Here is a 27,739-nt window from a genome sequence, read left to right as displayed (position 1 = left end):
GTACCGGGCGATTGCACCCCTGGGTGAGTGCACGGGGGGCGGTTGCTCCCCCGGGTGGGTGCACCAGGCGGTTGCGCCCTAGGGCCCCGCGGGAGGCTCGGTCGCCTGCACTGGGGGCGCAGTCCAGGGTTCTTCAGGTGGCCCCCAGACCCGGCTTCCCACGCCAGCTGCAGGCTTGCTTTTTTAATCCCGGGGAGTAAGGGGTCTGGCACCGTGCACCCCCCTTTGTGGAACTCTGGGGTCAGGACTCAGTGGGGGGCGTTGGGGAGGTGCGGGTGCAAACTTCCCAAAGAAGCTGACCCAAACACCCCTTGCGCCCCTGGGATGCACGGTGAGGGGCGGCGGTGGAAGGAGATCCCCCTAGGAACCCAAAGGGACTGGGAGGGGGAGCGACCCAGTGACCCGCTGGGCGCCAGGGGATGGGAGCTGTATTGGGGCTACACGCTCCGCCCCGCCCCGCTCCACCCTACTCTCCCTCGGGGACGCCGCGAGGCATGCCGGGATTTGTAGTCCCACTGAGCATCCCCGCCCAACGGCGTCCCAGCGCGCGGACTACATTACCCAGGGGGCGCCCCGGCCCATATAAGGAGCGGCGGCAGCTGCCCAACGCAGTCACCATGTGGACGCGCTTCTGAAGCGTGTCCTCGTTCTGGGAGGGCGGCCAGGAGGTGGCGGCGGAGGAGGAGGCTAAGGAGGCGGTAGAGTAGCCAGCGCACAGCTGGAGGAACTCGAGGTTCCCTCCCGGATATGGGGGCGCCCAGAGGCTGCTGACTCCCCTGCTGCCCGCGTCTCGCTGGTTGCGCCCGGGCTCCAGGTAGCAAGTTCGCGCCCCGCTGTCCCGCACTCCGGGCTGCGTTTGCATGCACTTGCGGGCTCGGGGGAGGGGGGGGGTCTTTGGTGGCAGGCGTATTTTGGGGACCCGGAGTGGAGTCACTGGACGTTAGGACAGTTTCTGCACGCTGGTGGGCTAGCGTTCTGCACGGACATGGCGCGCCCCCAAGTTGGGAACTGTTGCAGCAGCTGCATGCATGTAGGAAACTGGTTTTCTTTTCTTTCTTCTTTTTTTTTTTTTCGTGTGGGAGGGTTGTGGGGGTGTCCTAGGGGAGTCCGCCGAAGAAAATAACCTTAAGGTGCAGCTTCCCGGGGGGTGCATGTTTGGGAGAAGGAAGAAGGCTTGTGGGGGGGGGGCGGTGGGCGCAGGTGGGAGGGTTAGGGTACAGGTCGCTTCAGTGACTCAGTGCAGGGCGCGAGTGCTTTGGGGGTTCATGATGCTGCCGGGTCCCCGCTAGTCAGTTACACAGGACAGAGACATCAGCGACTTAACTGCAACCTTACTTAAGTGGTCCCACCTGCTGTCACAGTTATTTATTTTTTTGCGGGGGGGGGGCGGTGGGGAGCGGAGTAGGGCGACTGTCTGGGAAGGAGACCGGCTTTGGGGGATCCTCCCTCCCCGCCTCCAGTCCTCTCACACAGCTGCCTGTTTCCTTCTACCCACCCAGGAACTACTCCGAGGAAGAGCAGGATCACATCCCTGGCCAGTGTTTTGTCAACAGTTGAGCACCTGACCCTGGGTCAGGTGAGTGCTTCCGTCCTTAACGAATTTTTGCCCCCAGTTTCAGTGTTCCCCTAGAGAGCCAGGAAGTTGGGGAGTCCCAGAGGCAGCCGGGACGGGGGGTCCAAAATGGGGCTCTGCAGGTGGTGTGGGCTTTGGGGCACAGGGAGATAGGGACACTTCTGGCTAGCCTTTCTGTCTGTGGCTGGTCCTGAAGGCTTCTGGAAGGTGGGCAAGGCACAGTCAAGAGGATGGGTGGGTGAGTGAGGGGCTGATGGAAAATGCGGTGGGACAGGTGGGAGAAAGGGTAGCCTCTGCCTGTCTGTCACCTCCCCAGGGGTGGGTTACGGAGGTCGGCTGAACTGAAAGTGGCCACCTCAGGCTGACAGCATCAGGACTTCAGAATAGGGAAATGACTTTACAGAGTCCATCTGAGAAGACACCTGTGTGTGAAGGACCCTGTGTGTGTCCCCCCCCCAACACACACACACACACACACACCTGAGGTAGCATAATAGACTGAGGGTGGTGTTTATCTGTTCACATTGACAGCTTCTGTGTTTGCTTTTTTTTTTTTTTTTTTTCCCAAAATGGTCAGCAGGCACTTGAAGAGGTCTGAGCAGTGCATGCACACCCCCGGGCCACAGTCAATTGGGAAGTTTATTTTCTTCTCTAAAGGCTCAGCCTGGGAGCAGCACGGGCCGCAGGGGGCCGGGACGGGGGCCATCGGAGCTCTAAATATTTGCCCGTTCCCTGGGCTACAATCGTGGGGCTTTGCTCCGGAGAAAAGTCCGCGCCTCGTCCTGGCTGCTAGTGTGGTGGCTTCCTGTTGATAAGAGTCCCAGGAGCCCTGGGGCCGGAGGCCTATGGAGGTGGAGTTTCTTCTTGGGGTGGGGGGAGTACTGTGGGCACCCCTCTGCGGCCAGGGATTGGGCTCTACCGGAGAAACTGCAGGAGACTGTTCTCTGACTGGCGGTTCATGATAATGACAGTAATAATGCTGACACGGTCAGTCAGAACTTGTCTGCTTGGTCCAGAATCCTGGATCCCAGAAGTCTAGTGAGTTGGGTCCCAGGTGGGAAGTGGGGGACAGAAGCCTGGAGCCCTGCCTGGGCTGCCGGTTTAGGGTTTAGGGAGAAATGCTCAGCTGCTCTCCACCCCAGTTGAGGTAAGTGAAACAGCTCCCTGGTGTCCCTGGGAACCAGGGGTACAGGGAGGCATGGGTGTGGGGGTGAGGGTGTCAGCTTTTTTTTTGGAAAGCATTGTGCGTGCAGGCTTCGGGAGCAGAGTCGGGGAGCAGAGCCAGCCACAGGCAGCATCTCCTTAGGCCCTTGCAGGCCCCCCCCAATGCCTCAGTCTACACCCAGTGTCCCTCCAGGTGGCAAGAGTCAGTGAAGCTGGAGCAGGGCAGCCCTGGAAGGGGGCGTGGGCCCTGTGGGGTCTTTCCAGGGTCTCCTTGCTCTGCTTTGTGGCTGGCCATGCAGAACACTGTTCTCCCCCCCCCATTCTTTCTGGTGTGTGTTGAAAGTACAGTCTGCTCCTTGAATAATTCAAATCAGAACAGATTTCCCTATTAAGATTCCATCAAGATTCTCTTCTGATCAGGCAGGGAAAGATCTTTGTGCTCTGAATGAATTCGTCCTGGACTCCACGTCGGGACCCCTGGAAGCTGCTGGGGTGGAGCAAGGCCTGACTTCTCTCAACAGTGGCAGGCAGTTTGGATGGGGTGGGGGTGGGGTGGAGGGTTGGCTCCTTTTAAGATCATTATTCCTCGAAATAGTTTCTCTTGAGGAAGACCATGGAAGGAGAGAGAGAGAGAGGGAGGGAGAGAGAGAGCAATTGAAAGAGAGAGAGAGAGAGAGAGAGAGAGGAAACTTTTAGAGGCTGGTGACATGCAGAAAAAGGAGCCATGGGCTTTCTAGCTCATTCACAGTGATTTCTGGGAAAAGAGTGACTTCACAGACACCTCTTAAAAAACAAACAGAAGCAACGGGCGCCAAATAGGAGCGGCAGCAGCAACAGGAAAAGCACACAGCTGGTGGGAGTTGGGTTTCTGGACCGGGCTGGTCTGGGCTATATATGATTGAGCCATGTTCCCCTTCCTCCTCCCCCCACCCCCCAAAGCCAGTGCGGCTGTCCTGTTTTGTTTGCTGTGAGTTTGATTTTTTTTGGGGGGGTTTCACTTTCATTGTTTAAGTGTAAGCACTTAAACACTCTTTGGGGCTTGGAGGCTCTGATTTGCACAGTACCCTTTCAGACTTCCCCGCTGACTGACAGTTTGGGGCTCTGGGGGTGTTGACAGTGAGACTGAACTTCCCTCACACTGGCTGCAGACATCAGCCCCAGCCTGTCTGTCTGTTCCTCATGCTGAGCTGGACACAACTCTTGGTGGGCTTGGTCTTTTCAGGAAACCCTCTGCGCCTGCTCAAGTGTTTCTGGCTTGGCCAAACATTTCTTTTTTTCAGCGAATTCCCTGAGTGTCTGCTGTGTCCCAGGTGTGTCCTAATCACACAGCACTGAAAACCTTGGCCCCAGAATCTTAGCTCCTTATCTGGGGGAATCAGCGGGAAGAGCAGTGGGAAGTGCCTGGGGAGTGGGGTTGAAAAGCAGAGAAGGGAGCCAGAGAGGGCAGGTGCTGGGGGGCATGGGAAGCTGGACCCAGGGGCACTGTGTGTAATGGTGTGGCCTCAGGGGAGTGCCTTGTGGAGGTCCCCCCAAAAGTGAGGGGTGTGGTTGCTAGACAATCTATCTTCTGCATGCATGCCCCAAAGATTTGAAAACAGAGACTTGAATAGATTTGTGTTCATAGCAGCATCAGAGGGTGGGACTCCTCCAAGTGTCATCAGTGCAGGAGTGGAAGAGCAAAATGTGGTCTATCCAGACTGTGGGATGCTACTTGGTCTTTAAAAAGAATGGCATTCTGGGGCTTGGAGATCGCTCACCTGCTAGAGCACATGCCTTAACTTTGCTCGAGACCCTGGGTTCAGTCCCTGGCACCACATAGAGTATCAAGGGCAGCACTGGGGGGTGGGATTCCATGGATGGTGGTGTCTTTCCTGTGGAATCTCTTCCTTTCCCTAAAATTATGTGAAAATTGGCTTGTGGCCTAATGCCTTGGGTTCAATACCTGGTGTCACACAGGAGTATATGTGTGTGTGGTGGTGGGGATTCCATGGATGGTGGAGCATGGAGGCAGAGACCTCTCCCATGTCTCTCTATATAATCTTGTGAAAATTGGCCTGTGGTGTTGTGCATGCCTGATGCCCTGGGCTCAGTCTGTGATACCAGGCAAACAGAAAGGATCACAGTCCCACACACGAGGCTGCACAGACCCTACTGATTCACCGTGCAGATAAGCAGACACAGAGGGAAACAGTGTCTAGGGTCCCGCTTACACGAGGCACCTTGAACCATCAAACACTCAGTGACAGGACAGAGTGAGGCCTGGGGGAGGCAGCCTTGTTGAAAGGGGCCAGAGGTAGAGTTCTGGGCAGGTGAAATATTCCAGGACTGGAAGGTGGTTGGCACGGCTGCTCAGTGGCATGAGCAGAATTGATGCCCCTGAATCGTGCACCCCAAGTGGTAGGCTGCACTGTGAGGAAAGTCAGAGGTGACAACTCCACCGCAGGAAAAGGGAGGCTCCTTCACTGGCTGGTGCTTGGCTGAGAGGGGAGATGCTGGGGTGCTGCTCAGAATGAGGGCAGGTTGATACCTGTGAGGGGTGCTGAGCTGGGGTGGCAGGGACACCTGGGGGTAAAGACTGGTCTCAGGGCAGGACAGGGCCAGGTGCTGAGGTGTGTGTGCGGTGCCACTTCCTGCAGGGTTCTGGTGTTTGAGAGGGCGCAGTGGCTTCATTCCCCTAGGGACCCCTGGGCGTTCACAGAATCCTCAGGGACTCCCTCAGGAGGACCAGTCTTCCTGGGAAGTGTCGCCCCCGCCTTCCTGAGCCTTGTCCACCCTGAGGCAGTCTGTTCCTGCAGGAGTTGAGTGTTCTTGGTGGTGTGGAGACCCCACCCCCCACCCTTCACCCCAGGGGTTCCCCCAGTATGTGACTGAACATCTTCATTCACACAGACTTAGACCCAACATCCCATTGGTACTCAGCACATCAGAGGTACAGAGAAGCACAGACTCAGCCCCCTGGAACCCTCCCCCACTCCAGATTGGGGTTCCAGACTCAGTGTGGAGACAGAGCAAGGACTGTGTGTTGAAATGTCTTGAAGAGGGACCTGGCACCTCCTTGCGTTGCCTTGGCTTTTGCACTCCGTGCCTCTACACAATTGCCCTTTCTTCTTTTCTTTCTGTCCTTTTTTCTCTCCTTTTATTGTTACCAGGATTATCACTGGGGCTTGAGAACCTGCATGATGAGTTCACTGCTCCTGCTGCCAGTTTTTCTCTCTTTCTTTCTTTCTTTCTTTCTTTCTTCTTCTTCTTCTTCTTTTTTTTTTTTTTTTTTGCATAGAGACAAACTGAGAGGGGAGGGGAAGGTAGAGAGGAAGAGAGACACCTGCAGCCTTGCTTCACTGCTGCTGTAACTTCCTCTGCAGGTGGGGATCAGGAGCTAGAACCTGGATCCTTGTGTATACCAGGCATGCCACTACCCAGCCCTTGGATTTTTTGTTTTAATTGAGTTTGCATCCTGGGAAATGGCACAATGGATAAAATGTTGACCTCTCAAACCTGAAGTCCTGAGTTGGACCCCCAGCACCTCATATGCCTGAGTGATGCTCTGGCTCTCTCTCCCTCTTTCTCATCAGTTGACCAATAAATGTGAAAACAAAAATGGAACTGTTTTTTTTTTTTGTATTATCTTTATTTATTTACTGATTAGAGATAGCCAGAAATCAAGAGGGAAGGAGGTGGTAAAGAGTGAGAGAGACAGAGAGACACCTGCAGCCCTGCTTCACCACTCGCAAAGCTTTCCCCCTGTAGGTGGGGACTGGGGACTGGAACCTGGGTCCTTGCGCAGTGTAACATGTGCCCTCAACCAGGTGTGCCACCACCTGGCCCTCTATTTTTTTTTTTTTTATCTTGCAGTGTCGAGGAAGGATCCAAGGGCCCCACACATGGTGGGACACCTCTGGGGTGCCTCTTTTGTGTTCTATATTTTTGAGACAATGAGGAGAGACAGCATAGTACAGCTTCACTGTTGAGGACGCTCCCTCTGCTGCCCACGCTGCCCTCCTGTGTTGCCAGGGCCTCCGTGTTTTTTACCTGCCAAGTCAGCTTGGGCCATTCTCACTTCTCTCTGTTTTTTGCCTCTAAGGTTTTTGTTGGGGCTTTGCACCTGCATTCCAGTGAATTTATTATTATTATTAATTTTTTGATAGTGAGAGACAGAGAGAAAGAGAGATACTTCAACATTGTTGCACTGCTCATGGAGCTACCTTTGCACAGTGCTCCCATATGGTGGTTGGGGCCTCTCACCCAGACTCTTGTGCTTGGTGAAGTGAAACTGCTTAAAAGGGTTTGTTTTACTTATTTCCTAAGAGAGAAAGAAGCAGCCAGAGCTTAGCTTCAGCACGCGTGGGGCCAGGGGCTACAGGTCCCATGCTCCTCTACTGAGTCACCTCCCTTCCTGGCCCTTGAAATGTGAACTTTCAAAATGGAAACATTTCCAAAATGTGGTTGGTGCATCATTGCCTTTTAAAAAACGAATCCTGAACACGATCTGAACTTTGCAAGTTAGCCCTGGTCTCAGCCTCACTTCATATACAACAGCAAGGTGTGAGCTGAGCTGGGCCCTCATTGCCCCCAGAGCCCTCCCTCCCGGCTTCTCTCTTTCTGCCTCTCTCACCGTGTGCGCACTGGGCTGTAAGTACTTGTGTTCCTCACATGTGAGGAACAGTTACAAGTCACAAGAGATATTCACTGCCCTGTGGACCCCAGCCCAACCCACCCCAGCTCAACCCAGCAGCTTCCAAGGAGCTTGTAGAAATGCAGGTGGGGGCTGGGTGGTGGCCTGTCCACTAAAGCAAACATGTTACAGTGCACAAGGACCTGGGTTCAAGCCCCTGCAGAGGGGGAGCTTCAGTAGTGGTGAAATAGTGCTGGAGGTGTCTCTCAATTTCTCCCTGTCTCTATTAAAACATAAGTAAAATATGAAAATAAGAAATGCAGGGTGTAGGGGTCAAGGTGGTGGCACATTGGGTTGAGCACACACAATGCCATATGTGAGGGTCTGCGTTCAAGCTGCTCCCGCCTGCAAGGGGCAAGCTTTATGAGCTGTGAAGCAGGTCTGCATGGGTCTCTGTCTCTCTCTTTTATTTTGTTTTATTATTATTTTAAAAATATTTATTTCCTTTTTTGTTGTCCTTGTTTTTATTGTTGTTGTAGTTATTATTGTTAATGTCGTTGTTGGATAGGACAGAAAGAAATGGAGAGAGGAGGGGAAGACAGAGAGGGGGAGAGAAAGATAGACACCTGCAGACCTACTTCACCGCCTTTGAAGCGACTCCCTGCAGGTGGGGAGTGGGGGCTCAAACCAGGATCCTTATGCCGGTCCTTGTTCTTTGTGCCATGTGCACTTAACCCGCTGTGCTACTACCTGACTCCCCTATTTTATTTTATTTTATTTTATTTTAAAAGAATTTATTTATTTATTCATGAGAGAGATAGGAGGAGAGGAAGAACCAGTCATCACTCTGGTATATGTGCTGCCAGAGACCGAACTCAGGACCTCATGGTTGAGAATCCAATCCAATGCTTTATTCACTGCGCCACCTCATGGACTACTCTGTCTCTCTTCTCTGTCTTTTCCTTCCCTCTCAGTTTCTATCTGTCCTATCAAACAAAACAAAACAAAACCATAAAGGAAAGATGTCCACCAGGGGCAGTGGATTCATCATGTGCACCCAGCCCCAGCAATAGCTGTGGTGTCAGTAGAAAGATAGGAAGGAAGGAAGGAAGAAAGAAATGTAGATGCTCAGGCCTCAGGGAGGATCTGTCTTGAGTGCTTGTGAGTGTGTGAGTGTGAGTGTGAGTGTGTGTGTGTGTGTGTGTGTGTGTGTGTTGGTGGGGGAGGGGGTTGTGCTTTTTCTGATCTTGGTGTGTTCTGAAGGTCCACTGCTCTTCCCTGACCCCTTCTGTACGTCCTTGGGACCTGAGACCTTAGTGACACCCTGTCTCCACTGACATGGGGGCTCAGTATCACTGCTGGGGTCTGCTCCCCCTCCATGGACAGCAGTAACAGGAAACACCTGTGTGTTAGGCTTCCTGTGCTGCTTACCTGGTTGCGGCCCCGAAGCAGCATCGAGGGCAGTGCACCTTGCTGAGGAGACAGGAGCCTCCTGCTCAGCCGTGCGGCGCGGGGTTGGGGGGTTGTCTTTGTGAGATGATGAGAGATGAAACTGGACCTGTGGGGTCCTGAGAGGCTGCCCTCAGACCCTTGTTGGCGGTCCTAAGGCCTTTACCTGTCCTGCCGTCTGTCCAGCCCATCGGTACAGACTGGGGGCGGTTGGTGGAGCACAGTACATGCAAATAGAAGGTCTCGAGAGAGTTTGATCCCTGGCATCACTGGAGCCACTTTCTGGGCTCTCACAGAAGACAGTGCACATGGGAGACCACAGGCCTGGTGACCCCCAAGTTCCTTGGGGAGTGTTTGCATTTCAGGGAGCCTTTCTCTGCAGAAATGGTCCGAAAGGTTTTTTGCCTCCAGGGTTACTACTGGGGCCTGGTGCCTATGTTACTAATCCACTGCTCCTGGTGGCCATATTTTCTGTTTTATTGGATAGGACATAGACAAATTGAGAGGGGAGAGGTAGATAGAGAGGAGGAAAGACAGACACCTACAGACCTGCTTCACCGCTTGTGAAATGTCCCTCCTACAGGTGGGGAGCCAGGGGCTCGAACCAGGATCCTTGCTCCAGTCCTTGTGCTTCATACTGTGTGTGCTTAACCTAGGGCAGCTCCTCCTGACCCCCCCCCCCCGAAAGTTTTTTGCAGAACCTAGACTTAGAACACAAGTGACTTCTGTGCTTCTGACCACTTTTTTATTTTTTTAATTTTTAAAATATTTATTCCCTCTTGTTGCCCTTGTTGTAGTTATTATTGTTGTTATTATTGATGTTGTCATTGTTGGATAGGACACAGAGAAATGGAGAGAGGAGGGGAAGACAGAGGGAGAGAGAAAGACAGACACCTGCAGACCTGCTTCACCGCCTGTGAAGCGACTCCCCTGCAGGTGGGGAGCCGGGGGCTTGAACTGGGATCCTTATGCTGGTCCTTGCGCTTTGCGCCACGTGCACTTAACCTGCTGTGCTACCGCTCCACTCCCATGACCACTTTTTTATTACATAGAGAGAGATAGAGCCAAGGAGAGATGCCATAGCCTTGCCCTATGCTGTTACATATTTGGTACCAGAGCTAGAAACTTAGCAGGGGACCACCAAGCCAGGTCCATCTCTCTCTCTCTCAGGAGCATCTTATTTATTTATTTTTAAAATTGCCACCAGGGTTTTCACTGGGGCTTGATGCTAGCACTAGGAATCCATTGCACCCAACAGCCATTTTTTCCCTTTTTTTCCCCCTTTCTTTTATAAGATAGGAGAGAGAAATTGAGAGGGAGGGGGAGTTAGAGAGGGAGAGAGACAGAGAGATACCTGCAGACCTGCTTCACCATTCTTGAAACTCCCACTCTGCTGGTGGTGAGTGGGGGCTTGAACCCGGGTCCTTGCACATGGTAATGTGTGTGCTTAATTGGGTGTGCCACGGCCTAGCATGCACCCCTCATAGACATTTTGCAGATGTCTATAATTTTTATTAGTGATTTAATATTGATTTAGAAGATCATGAGATGACGGGTACAATTCCACACAGTGCCCACCACCTGAGTTCAGTGTCCCCACCCCCCCGTTGGAAATTGCAGTGGTTCTCCCAAGGTCACAGGTATAGGTTGACTTTATATCTGTCACTATCTGTTGATCTCTCTCTCTATTTTTTTTGCTCATTTTTTCTTTTGTCTTGCCTTCACTTCCTTCGTAAATCACACCTACCACTATTATTGTTTCTATGTGTTCTTTTTTTTTTTTTTTTTGAAACTTCTCTCTAGGCGCCCTTAAAAATTTTCTATTAAACTTTATTTTATTTGATAGAACAGAGAAATTGAGAGGGAAAGGGGATGAAGAGGGAGAGAGACAGAGACACCTGTAGCCCTGCTTCATCACAGGTAAAGCTTTTCCCCTGCAGGTGGAGACCAGGGGCTTGAACCTTGGTCCTTGCAGGTGGTAATATGTACACTCAACCAGGTGCACTGCCCCACCCCTCACCTCCTGCAAGCATCTTATTGTGTGTATTTCACAATAGAAAAGGCCGAGACCCTGAATATTCCTTTGTATGTGTGTGTGTGTGTGTGTGTGTGTCTGTGTCTCTCTCTGTATGTCTCTCTCTCTCTCTCTCTCTGTGTCTCTGTAGCTGTGAGTGCTCATGTCTGGCCCTGAGCCCATGCACACCTCCTCTCTGCCTGCCCTGCCTCCCCCCACTGTCTACCTTGACAGATCTTTCTGTTCCAGTCCAGGTGCTTCCTCTTCCAGGAAGCCTGTCCTGATACTTGAGAACCTCTGTCATTTGAAACTCTGTACCTTTGTTTTCCCCTCAAGCCTTTCTGAGTTTTAACCCCTGAGAGTCCTTGCACGCACAGTTCATGGAGTTCTTGCCACTGAAACTTTTCATTTTCGTGTCCCTCCCTCCATCCTCCTTTGAAGCCCAGGCCGACCTCTGAGAAGAACCTTGTTTTTTTCTCCTCCATGGTAGAGTGCTGAGTTGACCTATTGCTCTGAACAGGAGGACAGTTTAGACATGTACTTACTAGAACTCCATTGGGCAGTATAGACATGTATCAAACAATCTTCCTTTTTTTAAAGCTTTTTTTTTCTTTTCTCATTTTCTAATAAGTAAGAAATATGGACACACACACACACAGACACACACACACACAGACACACACACACACACACACAGACACACAGACACACACACAGACACACACACACAGACACACACACACACAGACACACACACACAGAGACACACACACACACACACAGACACACAGACACACACACACAGACACACACACACACACAGACACACACACACAGACACACACACACACACACACACAGACACACACACACACACACACACCCCAGAGCTCTGATCATCCACTTTGGCTGATGGTAGTGCTGGGTATTGAATATTGAATCTGGGACTTTAGAGCTTCAGTCAGGAGAGTCTTTTGCAGAACCATGATGCTGTGTCCCCAACCCTTTCTTTTTTTTTAATGCATCACCCAGGATATGCTGCTGAGTGCTCTTCCAGGACCGATATTTAATTTTGTTTATTTAGAGAGAGGAGAGGTGGAAAGTGTCCAAAGCATTGCTTCACCACTCGTGGTGCCAGGGACTCAAATCCAGGGCCTGACACATGGCCAGACATATGCTGTACGGGTAAGCCTTCTCCTGAACTTTAGTACTTTTTTTTTTTTTTTTTTGGGTAGAGACTGAAAGACAGAAAGGAAAAACAGCACAGCATTGCTCTGCAGTGTGAGAAACTTCCCCTTTGCCTGGTGCTCCCATGGGAGACCCGGGGCTTGAACCTGGGTCCTTGAGCATGGCAACATACTCTGGTGGCTGAGCTAGTTCCTGGTTCCTCCTTTTCTTTTTTTTTTTTTTTTAAATTTATTTCTTTATTGGGGAATTAATGTTTTACATTCAACAGTAAATACAATAGTTTGTACATGCATAGCATTCCCCAGTTTCCCATTTAACAATACAACCCCCACTATGTCATTTATCATCCTTCATGGACCTGTATTCTCCCCACCCACCCACCCCAGAGTCTTTTACTTGGGTGCAATATGCCAATCCCATTTCAGGTTCGACTTGTGTTTTCTTTTCTGATCTTGTTTTTCAACTTCTGCCTGAGAGTGAGATCCTCCCATATTCATTCTTCTGTTTCTGACTTATTTCACTCAACATGAATTTTTCAAGGTCCATCCAAGATCGGCTGAAAACAGTGAAGTCACCATTTTTTACAGCTGAGTAGTATTCCATTGTATATATATATACCACAACTTGCTCAGCCACTCATCTGTTGTTGGACACCTGGGTTGCTTCCAGGTTTGGGCTATTACAAATTGTGCTGCCAAGAACATATGTGTACACAGATCTTTTTGGATGGATGTGTTGGGTTCCTTAGGATATATCCCCAGGAGAGGAATTGCAGGATCGTAGGGTAGGTCCATTTCTAGCCTTCGGAGAGTTCTCCAGACTGTTCTCCACAGAGGTTGGACCAATTGACATTCCCACCAGCAGTGCAGGAGGGTTCCTTTGACCCCACACCCTCTCCAGCATTTGCTGCTGTTACCTTTTCTGATGTCTGACCTTCTCACAGGAGTGAAGTGATATCTCACTATTGTTGTCTTGATTTGCATTTCTCTGACAATCAGAGACTTGGAGCATTTTTTCATGTGTTTCTTGGCCTTTTGGATCTCTTCTGTGGTGAATATTCTGTCCAAGTCCTCCCCCCATTTTTGAATGGGGTTATTTGTTGTCTTTTTTTTTTTTTTCCTCCTCCAGGGTTATTGCTGGGCTCGGTGCCTGCACCATGAATCCACCGCTCCTGGAAGCCATTTTTTTCCCCCTTTCGTTGCCCTTGTTGTAGCTTTGTTGTGGTTATTATTATTGCCCTTGTTGACGCAATTTGTTGTTGGATAGGACAGAGAGAAATGGAGAGAGGAGGGGAAGACAGAGAAGGGGAGAGAAAGATAGACACCTGCAGACCTGCTTCACCGCCTGTGAAGTGACTCCCCTGCAGGTGGGGAGCCGGGGGCTCGAACCGGGATCCTTACGCTGGTCCCTGCACTTTGCGCCACATGCGCTTAACCCACTGCACCACCGCCCGACCCCCTATTTGTTGTCTTGTTGTTGAGTCTGGCAAGCTCTTTATATATGTTGGTTATTAAACTCTTATCTGATGTATGGCATGTAAAGATCTTCTCCCATTCTGTGAGGGGTCTCTTGGTTTGGGTAGTGGTTTCTTTTGCTATGAAGAAGCTTTTTAATTTGATGTAGTCCCATAGGTTTATACTTGCCTTAGTCTTCCTTGTAATTGGATTTGTTTCATTGAAAATGTCTTTAAAATTTATGTGGAAAAGAGTCCTGCCAATATTTTCCTCTAAGTATCTGATAGTTTCTGGTCTAACATCCAAGTCCTTGGTCCACTTGGAATTTACTTTTGTATTTGGTGAAATACAGTGATTCAGTTTCATTCTTTTGCATGTTTCAACCCATTGTTTCCAACACCATTTGTTGAAGAGACTCTGCTTTCCCCATGTAATAGTCTGGGCCCCTTTGTCAAAGATTAGATGTCCATAGGTGTGGGGCCTCATTTCTGGGCTCTCAATTCTATTCCATGGGTCAGTGTGTCTATTCATGATCCAGTACCAAGCAGTTTTGATGATAATGGCCCTATAATACAGTTTGAGATCTGGGAGTGTGATGCCTCCAGTTCTGTTCTTTTTTCTCAGGATTGTTTTGGCAATTCTAGGTCTTTTCTGGTTCCAGATAAATATTTGTAGCATTTTTTCTATTCTCCTAAAAAATGTGCTTGGGATCTTGATGGGGATAGCGTTAAATTTGTAGATGGCTCTGGGTAATATATTCATTTTGATGATGTTAATTATACCAACCCATGAACATGGAATATCTTTCCACTTCTTTGTGTCTTTTTCAATTTCTTTGAGTAGTGAGTCATAATTTTCAGTATACAAGTCTTTCACTTCTTTGGTTAGGTTTACTCCTAGATATTTTATTGTTTTTGTTGCTATCGTAAAAGGAATTGATTTCTGGATTTCAATTTCTTCTAACTTAGTGTTTGCATAGAGGAATGCCACTGACTTTTGAATGTTAATTTTATAGCCTGACACCTTACTGTATTGCCTGATGATTTCCAAAAGCTTTTTGCTGGATTCCTTAGGTTTTTCCATGTATACTATCATGTCATCTGCAAATAAGGAGAGTTTGACTTCTTCTCTTCCAGTCTGTATGCCTTTAATTCCTTGCTCCTGCCTGATTGCTACGGCAAGAACTTCCAACACTATGTTGAATAGTAATGGTGATAGTGGTCATCCCTGTCTAGTACCTGATCTGAGTGGAAATGCTTCCAGTTTTTCACCATTGAGTATGATGTTGGCTGTAGGTTTGCTATATATAGACTCCACTATCAGGAATTTTCAATCTATTCCCATTTTTTATAGTGTTTTGATCATAAAGGGATGTTGTATTTTGTCAAAGGCTTTCTCTGCATCTATTGATATGACCATGTGGTTTTTGGTCTTGCTTTTGTTGATGTGGTGGATCACATTGATTGATATACGTATATTAAACCAACCTTGCATGCCTGGGATAAACCCCACTTGGTCATGATGAACAATCTTTTTGATATACTGTTGTATCCAGTTGGCTAGAATTTTGTTCAATATTTTCGCATCTATGTTCATTAGAGATATTGGTCTGTAGTTTTCTTTTTTGGTTGTGTCCCTGTCTGCTTTTGGTATCAGAGTGATGTTGGCTTCATAGAAGCTGGCAGGGAGTATTCCAGTGTCTTCAATCTTCTGGAAGACTTTTAAAAGTAGAGGTATTAGTTCTTCTTTGAAAGTTTTGTAGAATTCATTTGTAAAACCATCTGGTCCAGGACTTTTATTTTTGGGGCGATTTTTGATAACTGTTTCAATTTCATTAGTTGTGATGGGCCTGTTCATGTTATCTACTTCCTCTTTACTTAGTTTTGGAAGTTGGTAGGTATCTAGGAAATCGTCCATTTCTTCCAGGTTCTCTAGCTTGGTGGCAGATAGTTGTTCATAGAAGCCTCGCATGATATGTTGAATTTCTGCGGTGTCTGTTGTGATATCTCCTCTTTCATTTACTATCCGATTTATTTGGATCTTCTCCCTTTTTTGTTTTGTGAGTCTGGCTAAAGGTTTGTCGATTTTGTTTACTCTTTCGAAGAACCAACATTTACTTTTGTTGATCTTTTGTATGGTTTTCCTATTCTCAATGTTATTTATTTCTGCCCTAACTTTAGTGATTTCTGTCCTTCTGTTGCTTTAGGGTTCCTTTGTTGTTCTTCTTCTAGGTCTTTAAGATGTGCAATCAGGCTGTTTACTTGTGCTTTTTCATGTTTCCTAATGTGTGCTTGTATGGCTATGAACTTCCCTCTTAGGACTGCTTTAGCTGTGTCCCAAATATTTTGATAGCTTGTGCCTTCATTTTCATTGAACTCTCGAAACATTTTGATTTCTTCCTTGATTTCCTCTTTGACCCAGAAGTTGTTAAGAAGTGTACTGTTGAGCTTCCACATTTTGGGACTGTTACTAATCTTTTGTTGATTGTTAAGTGTTAGTTTGTTGTTTTCGCCGGGATATGTTGTTTTCGCCGGGCTGGCTTCACGGGCGGGTAACAGACAACCAGGGACTCGTGGTTGAGCTGTAGGCAGTATCTCTTTATTCATGCAGGACGCAGCACAATCTAAGCCGAGCTAAGCTAAACTAACAACTACAAACAACAATCTTGTCCTTATAAATATACTAGCCCAGTAGGGTGGGAACAGGATGCGATGCAGAGAGGGTGGAGAGAAAAGTGACTGGTGAAAATCAGTGTGAGACAAGGAGAGGGGGCGGAGCAAAAACATATCATGAACCAGTGGGGATTGAACCAATGCCCTGTAGTGGTTATGTAAATAGAATACAGTGGTTATGTAAATAGAATACAGTGGTTATGTAAATAGAATACAGTGTTAAGCAGGGGGTATTAAACCAATGAAACAGAAGGGGTCTCATGCATACCAACATTAGTTTAATTCCACTGTGGTCTGAGAAGATGCTTGGGATGATTTCAATGCTCTTGAATTTGCTGATGCTGTCTTTGTGGCCTAACATATAGTCTATCCTTGAGAATGATCCATGTGGATTTGAGTAAAATGTGTATTCCAGTTTCTTGGGATGAATGACTCTGAAAATATCCAATAGATCTAGTTTGTCTATCTCTTCACTTAGCTCCCTTATGTCTTTATTGATTTTTCTGTCTGGATGATCTGTCAAGTTGAGAGAGTGGGGTGTTGAAGTCCCCTACTATGATTGTGTTACTGTTAATATATTGCTGTAGCTCTTTCAGTAGAAGTTTGATGTATTTAGATGGCTTCTCATTGGATGCATAGATGTTAATAATTGTTAAGTCCTCTTGATTGACTGATCCTCTGAGCATTAAGTAGTGTCCATTCCTATCTTTTTTAATCTTATCTATTTTAAAGTCTATCATGTCAGATATGAGAATAGCTGTTCCTGCCCTTTTTTTGTGGGCCATTGGCTTGTATGATAGTTTTCCATCCTTTCACTTTAAGTCTGTGTTTGTCTTGTTGTGTTAGGTGAGTTTCCTGTAGACAACATATTGTTGGGTTGTATTTTCTGACCCATCTTCCTACTCTGTGTTTTTTAATAGGTGAATTCAGGCCATTGACATTTATTGATATCAAAGATTGAAGATATTTTAACGCCATTCTTGTAGAGTTTTAGAGTGTTTTGATATATGTCCTATTTGTGGTGGTCTGGTTGTTTATAGGAGACCTTTCAGAACTTCTTTCAGGGCAGGCTTGGTGATGGTTGATTCCTTCAACTGTTGCTTGTCTGAGAAGGTTTTGATGCCTCCATCTAGTCTGAATGACAGTCTAGCAGGATATAGTATTCTTGGCTGAAAGCCTTTCTCATTGAGCAGTCGATAGATATCTTGCCATTCTCTTCTGGCCTGTAGTGTTTGTATGGAGAAGTCTGCTGCTAATCTTATGGGTTTTCCTTTGTAGGTAACTCTTTGTTTTTCTCTTGCAGCCTTGAGGATCCTTTCTTTATCCTTATTCCTTTCCATTCTAAGTAGGATATGTCTTGGTGTCTTTAGGTCTGGGTTAATTCTGTTTGGGACCCTCTGGGCTTCTTGAATCTTTATGTCTTTGATGTTGTCTAGACTAGAGAAGTTTTCAGCTACTATGGCCTGGAAAATGCTTTCTTCCTCTCCTTCTCTTTCTTCCTCTGGTATGCCAATAATGCGTATATTGTTTCTTTTGAAGTCATCCCATAGGACTCTGTTGTTGTTTTCAGCATCTCTTAATCTCTTTTTGAGATCTCTTACTTCTTTTTTAGTTGTCTCTAATTCGTCCTCAATCTTGCTAATTCTGGCTTCAGCCTCATAGATTCTATTCTCTCTGCCCTCTACTGTTTTCTGGAGTTCATCTATTTTGTTGCCCTGCTCTGATACTGTTTTAGCTTGTTCAGCTAGTTGCATTCTTAGGTTAACAATTTCAGCTTTCAGCTCTCTAATTCTTCTTCTAGCGTTTGCCAGCTCTCTAATAACCATGAGATAATTAGTATTTTCTTCCATATTCTCATTTGTTGTTCCTGCATTTCTGATTACAATTTTTTCAAATTCTTTACTCACTCCTGTTATTATTTCCTTAGCTAGTGTTTGGATGTTGAACTCGTTATTTTGTGCTTCACCCTCTGGAGGACTTTTAGCTGGACTCTTGTCCTGGTTCGATTCTCCAATATTTTTTCTTGTTGTTTTAACCATTTTATATATTATGTTATGAGTCCCCTTTATCAGTACTTTTCACATTATTGATCACTATTGCCTGGATTGACTTGTGTCTAAATAAGTTAATTAAAGGGTTCACAGTGGTGGAAGTTAACAGTTATTTCAATCTCTGAGTTGGAGCTCAGTGGTTTAAAAGCCTCTTTTTTTTTTTCTTCCCTGTAGGCTATGGGATCCTGAGAGCTTTTAAACTATCAATAGGCTTCTTAGCTTAATCACTGACTCCTGACCAAGAGATAAAGCAGGGTGTGGCAGAGATAATCCAGTGGTTATGCAAAGAGACTTTCACAGCCTCTCAGCTATGCCACCGAGGTGCAGGTCTTTTCCTGAGTTTCCCGGTTAGATCTCTGTCCCCTGGTGTCCCTCCCTGTTGCTGCTCCAGATTCCGAGGGTAGTAGCAATGGAGACTCAGAGTTGCACTTGGTGAGTCTCTGGGGAGTCCTCTCCTCCCTTCAGCTGTCCCCTTGTTGGTGGAGCAGACTGGAGGTGGTGTCTCCACTGATAAACTGCTGAACTGTTAGCAGTCACTTAATCTCTCCTTAGGCTCCTCTCTCCTCTCTGTCACCAGCCACGCGTGTTTGTACTCACGGGTGATTTACTGGGTTCCTGTGGTCATTCTAGTCCTGTCTTGTTTCGGTCCCGGGTGGTCTCCTTTGGTATTCCTGAGCATATGGGACCAGATGCTTCTCTCCTAACCCCGAGGGAGTTGCCCTCCTTTCTTTCTCTTTGCTTTCTCTTTTGTAACCAGAGTACTGTTTAGCTCTGGCTTAAGGTGGTGCAAGAGATTGAACCTGGGACTTAGAGCCTCAGGCAGGAGAGTCTCTTTGCATAACTATTATGCTATCTACCCCTACCCTTTCCTCCTTTGTTTTGATAGATGGGAAGAGAGAGAGCCTGGGACTCTGTAACCCTACTGGCTCCCTTAGACATGTGTCCTGCCCTCCCTTTGGGCAGTGTAGACACATGCCCACTGTGGGTATCTTTTTGCTGCTCCCAGCATGTCCCTTGTCCCTGGACAAAGTGACGCATGTCCCCCTGGTTGTCTCTGCTCCCGGGGTAGGGTGGGTGCAGGGGTGTCTGCTCCAGTTACAGAGCCATAAACACTTCCAGCCAGCCTTAGAGAAGAGCCCCGGACTGGTGTGTCTATGAAAGGGGTTCCCAGCGTTGATGGCTTTGCCCAGAGGGGACATTTACCAACATCTCTGTGCTGACAACAGGGGGAGAGGGAGCCCCTGGCTTCTGTCCAGTGATGAGCAGAGTACCCCCATCCCTCCAGAGATGGGAGCCCTGAGACTGTAGAGTCCCATTGTTATGTGTCCCCAGGAGTGGACATGACTCTCACTGGCAGTGTGACTCCCTGTGGTGAGGGTGGTGAGGGGTGACAGGTGACATCCTCAGCAGGACTTGCTTTGACTTCAGTTTAGGAACCTGTGTCCACAGGCTTCCGCCACTGACTGTTGCTACTGACCGCCAAGTGGCTCCTGGGGCTCTGTGGGTTTGCTCTGTCTCCTGCACAAGTGGGAAGCTGACTGGGTGACCTCCTGCCCAGTTCAGGCTTCCCATGGGCTCCTGCAGAGCACAGTGGTGCTGATGCCTTCTGGGGGACACTTAGCTGTCCCAGGAACAAGGCCAGCAGTGGGGCTGGTGTCTCCTGTGACCCCCCAGCTTCAGAGATGGACTCCTTGGGGGAGGAGACCAAAGCAGAGTCTGTCCTCTGTGCTCCTGACGGATGGGGACAGGCTGTGTGTCGGTGGGGGGGGGGGGCAGACTGACCAGTCTGACGGGGTAGGGGGTGGGGGGATGTGACTGGCTCTGCCTGACAGATGCGGGCCTTCAGGCTCCATGGAAACTCTGTGGGTGGTGGAGTAGTACTGTATCCATCCCTTTCTCTGTCTGTCTAACTCTTCCTCCTTGCTTTCTCTCTTAAAATCAGAATTGGGGGCTGGGTAGTCACCCCCCTGGTTGAGTACACATTACAATGTGCGGGATCTGGGCTTGAGCCTCGGCTCCCCGCCTGGAGGGTAGGGAAGCTTCATGAATGGTGAAGCAGGTCTGCAGGTATCTCTCTTTCTGTCTCCCCCTTCCCCTTTTCAATTTCTCTGTTCTATTCACTAAAAAAAGAGGGGTGAAGGAAAAAAGTGGTCACTGGGAGCCATGGAAAAAAAATAGTTGTATATACATAACTGTCAAAGGATGGGATCAAAAAGCTCCCCTTAAGCCAAGTCCCGAGCTAAGGGTGTGTGCACAAGACCCCACCTGCAGAGTACATGTGCCCCCCCTGAACTGGGGGCCCTGCCATCCCCCCTGGCCAGCATGGCTCCTGCGGGGGACAAGTTACACCTTGCTCTGTTGTGACTGGTTTGGCCGGGAAGGTCCTGGGCCACCGCCGAAAGCCCCCAGTCAGAGGACAGACAGGTCAACTGAAGCTTGGGTGCTGGCAGAAGGGACATCACAGATGGAAAGGATGGGGTACAGCCAGACACCCCAAAGCTGGGTTTGCTGAAGCTGGCTGAGCACAGTGCTTCCCAGTGGTGGTGGACTGGGGGTCAGGGGAGGGCTAGGTAGAGGCAGGGACTTGGAGGCCGGGACCAGTAGCTCCCAACCAGCTTCTCCCAGTCTCAGCTTTCTTCTCTGCTCCCCGCCTGGGTTCTCGTGGGCTTCAGCAGCAGACAAGTTGTATCTGTGTCTGGGGACAGAACCAGTGGGGCTCTTTGCTCCCGGGGTCTCTCCCAGTGCCCCCGCTGAGGCCTCTGTGTGCTAGCCCAGTCTGTGGGTGTTCAGGGGAAGGAAGTCCAGGGGATTGATAAACACAAGCGGTGAACAGTGACACTGGGACAGGTGGAGGTGGTGGTGGGGCAGTGCAGGGGGTCTTGATTGCCTCCAGGCCTTGGGGAAAGAGTAATTTAAGGCCCCCCCCCCACTGGAAGTCAGACTGTCCAGACCTAATGGCCTCATTGTAATATAACTCAAGGGTCCCTCTGTCCAGAGGTGCTGTGGGCCTGTAGTCTGGGGGTGGGGGTGGGGGGTCCCTAGCTGGGGTGAAAGAAGCCTTCTCTTCCTCCTCTGCACACCCTAGAAGACTCAGCGGCACCTCAGGTGACTTTTTCTTAATGGAAACATTCTAATTTCATTCGTCCCATCTCAGGAGTTGCCAACTTTTCAAATTCTGAATTGTGCGTAGGCAAACGCTCAGATTTTATTTTTTTTTTAGGGGAAAATGAGTATAATGCAATTAGTTAAGTGGGTGCTGGAGAAAAAGCTAGGAAAGATCACAATAAGTGATTTTTCTGTCAGAGTTAAAGCTTTTAGCGAAAGAACTGCCCCCCCCCCCCCCGAAAAAAAATCCAGAAGCATTCTTGAGCTGCTGAAAATGAGACGAACACGTGTGGTGTCATTTTCCCTCTTGGCATGAAGTGGAAGGGCTTCTTCCTTACAGTGCACTTGCCCGCCTTTGATGGGGTTTCCTGCCCCTCCCTGAAGGGGTCTGGTTTGGCCTTAGAAGTTCCCAGGAGTGAGGCTGACTGTCTTGGCTGTTCTGAACTTGGGGCCAAGGAGCCATAGGTCTCAGATAACCTGCTGGTCTGTTGGAGAATTAAATATTTCTGGGCGTTTCTTTGGTGCCTTTCTTTTCTCTCATTCCTTCCTCTTTGTTTCTTTCCATCCCTCCCTCCCTCCCTCCCTCCCTTTCTCTTTTATATTACTGTACAGAGACGTTGAGAGAAAAGGGGAACAAAGGGAGGCAAAGAGAAAGAGAGACACCTGTAGCACTGCTTCACTGCTTGTGAAGTTCTCCCTCCTGCAGTGGGGACTGGGGCTCGAACCCAGGTCCTTGCACACTGTAACATGTGTACTGAACTGGATGTGCCACCACCCAGCCCCTTTGGCTGCATTTCCCTCAGTGCTGGCAAGGGAGGGGCTAACGACTTCAGGGACAGGAGGAGGAAGGGAGGGGAGACAGATTTTCAGTCTCATTTAGACAGCATGAACACTGGTGGTGGTGGTGGGGAGCCAGGTAGAGTTTCTTGCAGTGACCTGAGAGATGGGGGTGGGGGGAAGGGCCCCCCTGCTTCCCCCAAACAGAGGAGCAACTGAATATGAGAACAATTGTGTGTTGCTCTGGAACTCCCAGCTGTTGCCTGTTGCTCCTGGAATCCAGGTGTCCCAACCCTTGCTCAGTCTTGGGGGACACTGGGAGGCTGGGACACCAGTGTGTTCACAGTGAGACCCTTTGCTTCTGCTCTCACACGTCTCATAAGAACAGCTCATGGGCCCCATTTTCCCTGATCTCACAGTGGAGACTAGGTTTTGGGAACCCTTCAGCAAGAAAGCCATGTGGGGGGCAGGAGATGATGGCCTACTAGGTAGAGCACATGCCTCACTGTGCCCCAGACCATGGGTCCAAGCCCTGGTACCACATGGGAGCACCATGGTCATCATGGAGGGAGGTCCCTGGATGGTGGTGTCACACTGTGGTGTCCCTCCTCCCATCATCTCTCCCTTTTTCCCTCCCTCCGTCCTCCCTCCCTCAAATAATAATAATAATAATAAAAAGGACCCTGGAGGCCACTCGGCGCTGACACTGTTAGAAGTCAGTGGTGTATTTATGTCAAGGACCTGTACAAGGGTCCCAGTTTGAGCCCCTGGCTCCCCACCTGCAGGGGGAAAGCTTCACAAGTGGTAAAGCAGGTCTGCAGGTGTCTATTGTTAACTCTTTCTCTCTGTCTCCCTCTCCTCCCTCAATTTCTCTTTGTCCTGTCCAATAAAGTGGAAGAAAGGGCCTCCAGGAGCAGTGGATTCGTAGTGCAGCCACCAAGCTCCAGTGATAACCCTGGAGGCAAAAGAAAGAAAGGAAAAAAAGAAAGAAATGAAGGAAGGAAGAAAATTAAGTTGCACAGTATAGAGAAGAATTGGGGCCAGGAGATAGCTCAGTGGGTAGAGTGTGTGCATTTCTGGGCTCCAGGTTGTGCAGTGGGGGTGAGAGGGTTAGAGGAGTGCAGAGAGGAAGCTCTGGAGAGCTCACTTGGTGGAGCACCCATGTTATCATGCACATGGCTTGGGCCATGGCACATTCTCTCCCCTCTCTGTCTTCCCCATCTCTCTCCATTTCTCTCTGTCCTATCCAATAATGACAACATCAACAATAATAACTACAACAATAAAAAAGCAACAAGGACAACAAAAGGGAATAAATAAATATATATAAAAAGAAAAGTCAAGATATACTTTTAAAAATATTTATTCCCTTTTGTTGCCCTTGTTGTTTTACTATTGTTGTTATTGATGTCGTCGTTGTTGGATAGGACAGAGAGAAATGGAGAGAGGAGGGGAAGACAGACAGGGGGAGAGAAAGACAGACACCTGCAGACCTCATTCACTGCTTATGAAGCGACTCCCCTGCAGGTGGGAAGCTGGGGGCTCAAACTGGGATCCTGACACTAGTCCTTGTGCTTTGCACCACGTGTGCTTAAACCCCTGCACTACCACCTGACTCCCAAGATGTACTTTTCTATGTTATTTATTTATTTATTTATTTATTGCCACCAGGGTGCCTGTAGTATGAATCCACTGCTCCTGGTATTTTTTTTTCTTTGACTGGACAGAGAGAAATTGAGAGAGGAGGAGGAGATAAAGAGGGAGAGAGATAGTCACCTGCAGACCTGCTTCACTGCTCGTAAAGTGTCCCCCCTGCAGGTGGGGAGTGGGGTCTCGAACCCCAGGTTTTTGTGCATGGTAACAGGCTTGCTCAGCTGGGTGTGCCACTGCCTGGTCCCCTTTTTCTAAAAATTTCTGTGTAAAAAAGTGTTACGGCTTTTTCAACGACCTAATAAATGTCAGTTCAGCTTCCTCTGATGGGCTTCCACCCCTCAGTATTTGTGTCTGCAGAGAGCTGTTTCTGTGAGTCATGCCAGTATTTGTGTGTGTGTATGTGTGTGTGTGTGTGTGTGTATGTATGTGTGTCCCCGTGTGTGCGCATGCACGTATGGTGATTGATGAGTGTCTGGGCTTCCTGGGGTGTGTCAGCAGTTTGTGGGGCTGCCCCTGCCTCATTGTCATGTGTATTCCTTTTTAGTTTTTACTGATTTATTGCATAGAGACAGCAAGAGAGCAATTGAGAGGGAAGAGGGAAATAAGGAGAGAGACGGAGAGACACCTGCAGCCCTGCTTCACCGCTTGTGAAACTTCACTCTGTGGGTGGAGACTGAGGGCTTGAACTTGGGCCCTTGTGCATGGTAACAGGTGCACACAACCAGGTGTGCCACTGCCTGGCCCTTGTCATGCATTTCTGACTTGACATCTGGGCCCCTTTTTCTTCTGCACTCAAGGGGGCCTCCTCTGTTGTCCCCTGCACCAGCCTCTTGGTGAGGAGAGGAAGAGCATTTGGCTGTGATGTCGCCCTGTCTAGATATGTCACAGGCATATAGTGTGGTGGGAATGGCCTCTGGCCTCCCCATGTCCACTTGGATTTTGTTCTCTAACCCCCAGCCCACTCCCCCCCCCCCGCCACCGCCAAGCCCAGCCTCCAGAAATAAGACTCTAGCAGGTGTTTCCTTCTTACTGAGTCCCCAGGGGCAGGCAGACATGTCAGCACTTCCTCCGCCCAGCTGCAGGCCTCCAAGCACCTGCCCTGCCCTGTTTTGGCCAGCCTCTCTGCACCCTTGCTCCTGGTCACACTGCTGGCCAGGGAGTTCCTGGGCACAAAGAAGCCAGTCTGGGTGTGGCCTTTTACAAAGCTCAGAGTGTGGCTAGGATGAGGGCCTCGAGTTAGTCACAGAGAGCACCGTAGGGGGCACCGTCATCACCTGCCTGTTGCCTTCATTTCAAGGGGATTCCCAAGTTGGGCACATGGGGACAGAACTCAGCCAATGCCCAGTGGCTCTTCCCCATTAACGCTGTGTCTCTGTTTTCTCCAGGACCTGTGTGGCGGGAGCCATGTCTGACAAGATGTCCAGCTTCCTGCACATCGGGGACATCTGCTCTCTGTACGCTGAAGGCTCCACCAACGGCTTCATCAGTACCTTGGGGTAAGAGGCCAGCTTCTGCTGGTGGGGGTTGCTCTCTGCGACCAACCGGGGCTCTGTGGCACGATTGGGCCAGGCTGCTCGGCATCTCCCGGCAGGAGAGCTAGCTGTACTTGGTCCTTGTCAACAGCTGCCTCATCCTCCCCAGAGTTCCATCCTGGGTCCCAGCCTGATTGGTTCAGGGTGTTTTTATTTTTTATTTTTGGAGACAGATAGAGAGATAGATGAATAGATAGATAAACCAGAGCACTGCTCAGCTCTGGCTGATGGTGGTGATGGAGCTTGAACATGGGACCATCGGTACCTCAGGCATGAAAGTCTTTTGCAGAACCATTATGCTATCTCCCTAGCCCATTCAGGGTGATTGATCATCTCCAAGGGGACAGTACAAATAGATGGGATGAGTGTTTTCTTTCCTTAAAGATTTACTTTATGAGAGAGAGAGACCAGAGGACTGGGGGATGGATTGTGGCACACCTAGTTAAGGACACAGATTACAGTGCACAAGTACTGGGTTCAAGCCCTTGGTCCCCACTTGCAGAGGGAAAGCCTCACTAGTGATGAAGCAGTGCTGGAGGCCTCTCTCTCTTTCTTTCTCTCTCAACTTCTCTCTGTCTATTCTATGAGAGAGAGAGAGAGAGAGAGAGAGAGAGAGAGAGAGAGACACCCCAACCAGAACACTGCTCAATTCTGTCATAAAGTTAGGTTGGATTTCAAATCTGGGGCCTCTAGGGCCTCAGGCGTACAAGTTCTTTGCTGTAGTGGTCTGAGCTCTTTCTCTAGCCATAGAGTGAGATTATTTATTTATTTACAATTAATTAATAAATTAATGTATGGCCATCAGGGTTATTGCTGGGACTCAGTGCCAGCATTATGAATCCATTGCTCCTGGCAGTTATTTTTCCCCCATATTTTCTTTCTATTTTATTGGATAAGACAGAGGAAAATTAAAAGGGAAAGGGGAGATAGAGACGGAGAGAGGCAGAGAGACACCTGCTGTGTGCTACCCGTCAGTTTGTTCTCTGTTTTTCTTTTTCATGTTTCATTTATTAATATTTGATTTATTAGGTAGAGACAAAGAGAACCTGAGATGGAAGGGGGAGATAGGGAGAGACAGAGAGGCATCTGCAGACCTGCCTCACCATTTGTGAAGCCTACCTGCCGCAGGTGGGGAGCAGGAGCTCTAACCTTGGTCCTTGTGCAAGGTAATTTGTGCCCTAAACCAGATGTACTGCCACCGGGGCCTCTAGAACGACGTTTTAAGGTTAGCATTTACAAGACATCCCACCCTATACATACCAACCTCAGTGTAGCTTTGTCCAAGTTCTTGTTTTCAAATGCTGGCTGTTTTGTTCTCTAAGCAAAGGCCAGAACTCCTTGGCTGTTTTTCTCTCTTCTCTGAAGTAGCACATTTCCTACCCAAGATTGTTCTGTGCACTGGATAATTAGAGCTGCACAAAGCTGAGGCCGGGCGGTGGCATAGCTGGTTGCGCACACACATTACCATGCACAAAGACCCAGGTTCAAACCACCAGTCCCCACCTGCAGGGGAAAAAGCATCAGGAGTCAGGTTGGTATCATGGTAGCATCTGGAACCCGGTGACGGAAAAAGAGTTAAGGTATAAAGCAGAACAAATTGTTGACTAGTCAGGAATGTAAAGGCAAGAATATAGCAGATGAGATTTGGGGTCTCCATTTCGGAAAAAGCTTGTAGGGCTATTTTAGGTCTATTCCAAGGGGCCCATGGCTTTACTAGGTTTTGCCTGAGCTTGACAGCTAACATGCAGGTGTACCCAAGGTATTTTCTGGGGAGATGGTGTGAGAGTTGGAAAAAGGACTAGAAAGCTGGATCAGGGAAGAGAGTAGCTCCCAAATATGGGAAAAGCTTCAGGAGCGGAGAAGCAGGACTGTAGGTATCTTTCTTTCTCCCTCTCTATCCCCCCCCCCCCCACTCTCTCAAATACTCTCTGGCCTATCACATAAACAAACAAAACAAAAAACTGCACAGAGTTCTGTAAATCAGAATTCTGCTGGCTCAGAGAACTGGAATTGGACAAACTCAGTAGATCACTCAGGATGTTAAATTCAGTTTTGGGACAGAAAGTTCACTGGGTAGGATGCCTGCTCCACAGAAATGATAAAAGATGGTCTTCTTAGAACTTGGGACTGATTATTTATTTGAAATTTCTTTCCTGTCTCTTATTTATTTATTTATTTGTTTGTTTTGTTGCCTTCAGGGTTATCACTGGAACTTGGTGCTGGCACTATGAACCCACTACTCCTGGAGGCCAATTATTTTTCCATTTTATTGAATAGGACAGAGAGAAATTGAGAGACTGGGGGAGATAGAGAAGGAGAGAGAAAGATAGACACCTGTAGACCTGCTTCACTACGCGTGAAGCTTTCCCTTAGCAGGTGGGGAACCAGGGGCTCGAACCAGATCCTTGCACAGGTCACTGTGCTTTATACTATGTGTGCTTCACTGGATGTGCCACTGCCTGACTTCCTTTTCTTTTTTTATTGACACCAGGGTT

General features: G+C 48.7%; 1 protein-coding gene across 1 annotated transcript in view; it reads left to right on the top strand.

Annotated features, from left to right (window-relative positions):
• Positions 1 to 622: 622 nt before the first annotated feature.
• ITPR1 (inositol 1,4,5-trisphosphate receptor type 1) overlaps positions 623 to 27,739 on the top strand; it is a 405,769-nt gene continuing 378,652 nt past the window's right edge. Inside the window, exons 1-3 of the mRNA XM_060180789.1 lie at positions 623 to 814; positions 1,500 to 1,576; positions 25,098 to 25,208. Coding sequence (XP_060036772.1) covers positions 25,117 to 25,208 — 92 coding nt within the window. The 5' untranslated portion in view covers positions 623 to 814; positions 1,500 to 1,576; positions 25,098 to 25,116. The remainder of the gene's footprint in view (positions 815 to 1,499; positions 1,577 to 25,097; positions 25,209 to 27,739) is intronic.

The sequence above is a fragment of the Erinaceus europaeus genome, chromosome 21, assembly GCF_950295315.1.
Source record: "Erinaceus europaeus chromosome 21, mEriEur2.1, whole genome shotgun sequence".
NCBI lineage: Eukaryota > Metazoa > Chordata > Mammalia > Eulipotyphla > Erinaceidae > Erinaceus > Erinaceus europaeus.
The sequence above is the reverse complement of the archived record's forward strand: the minus strand, read 5'-3'. Positions and strand labels throughout refer to the sequence as shown.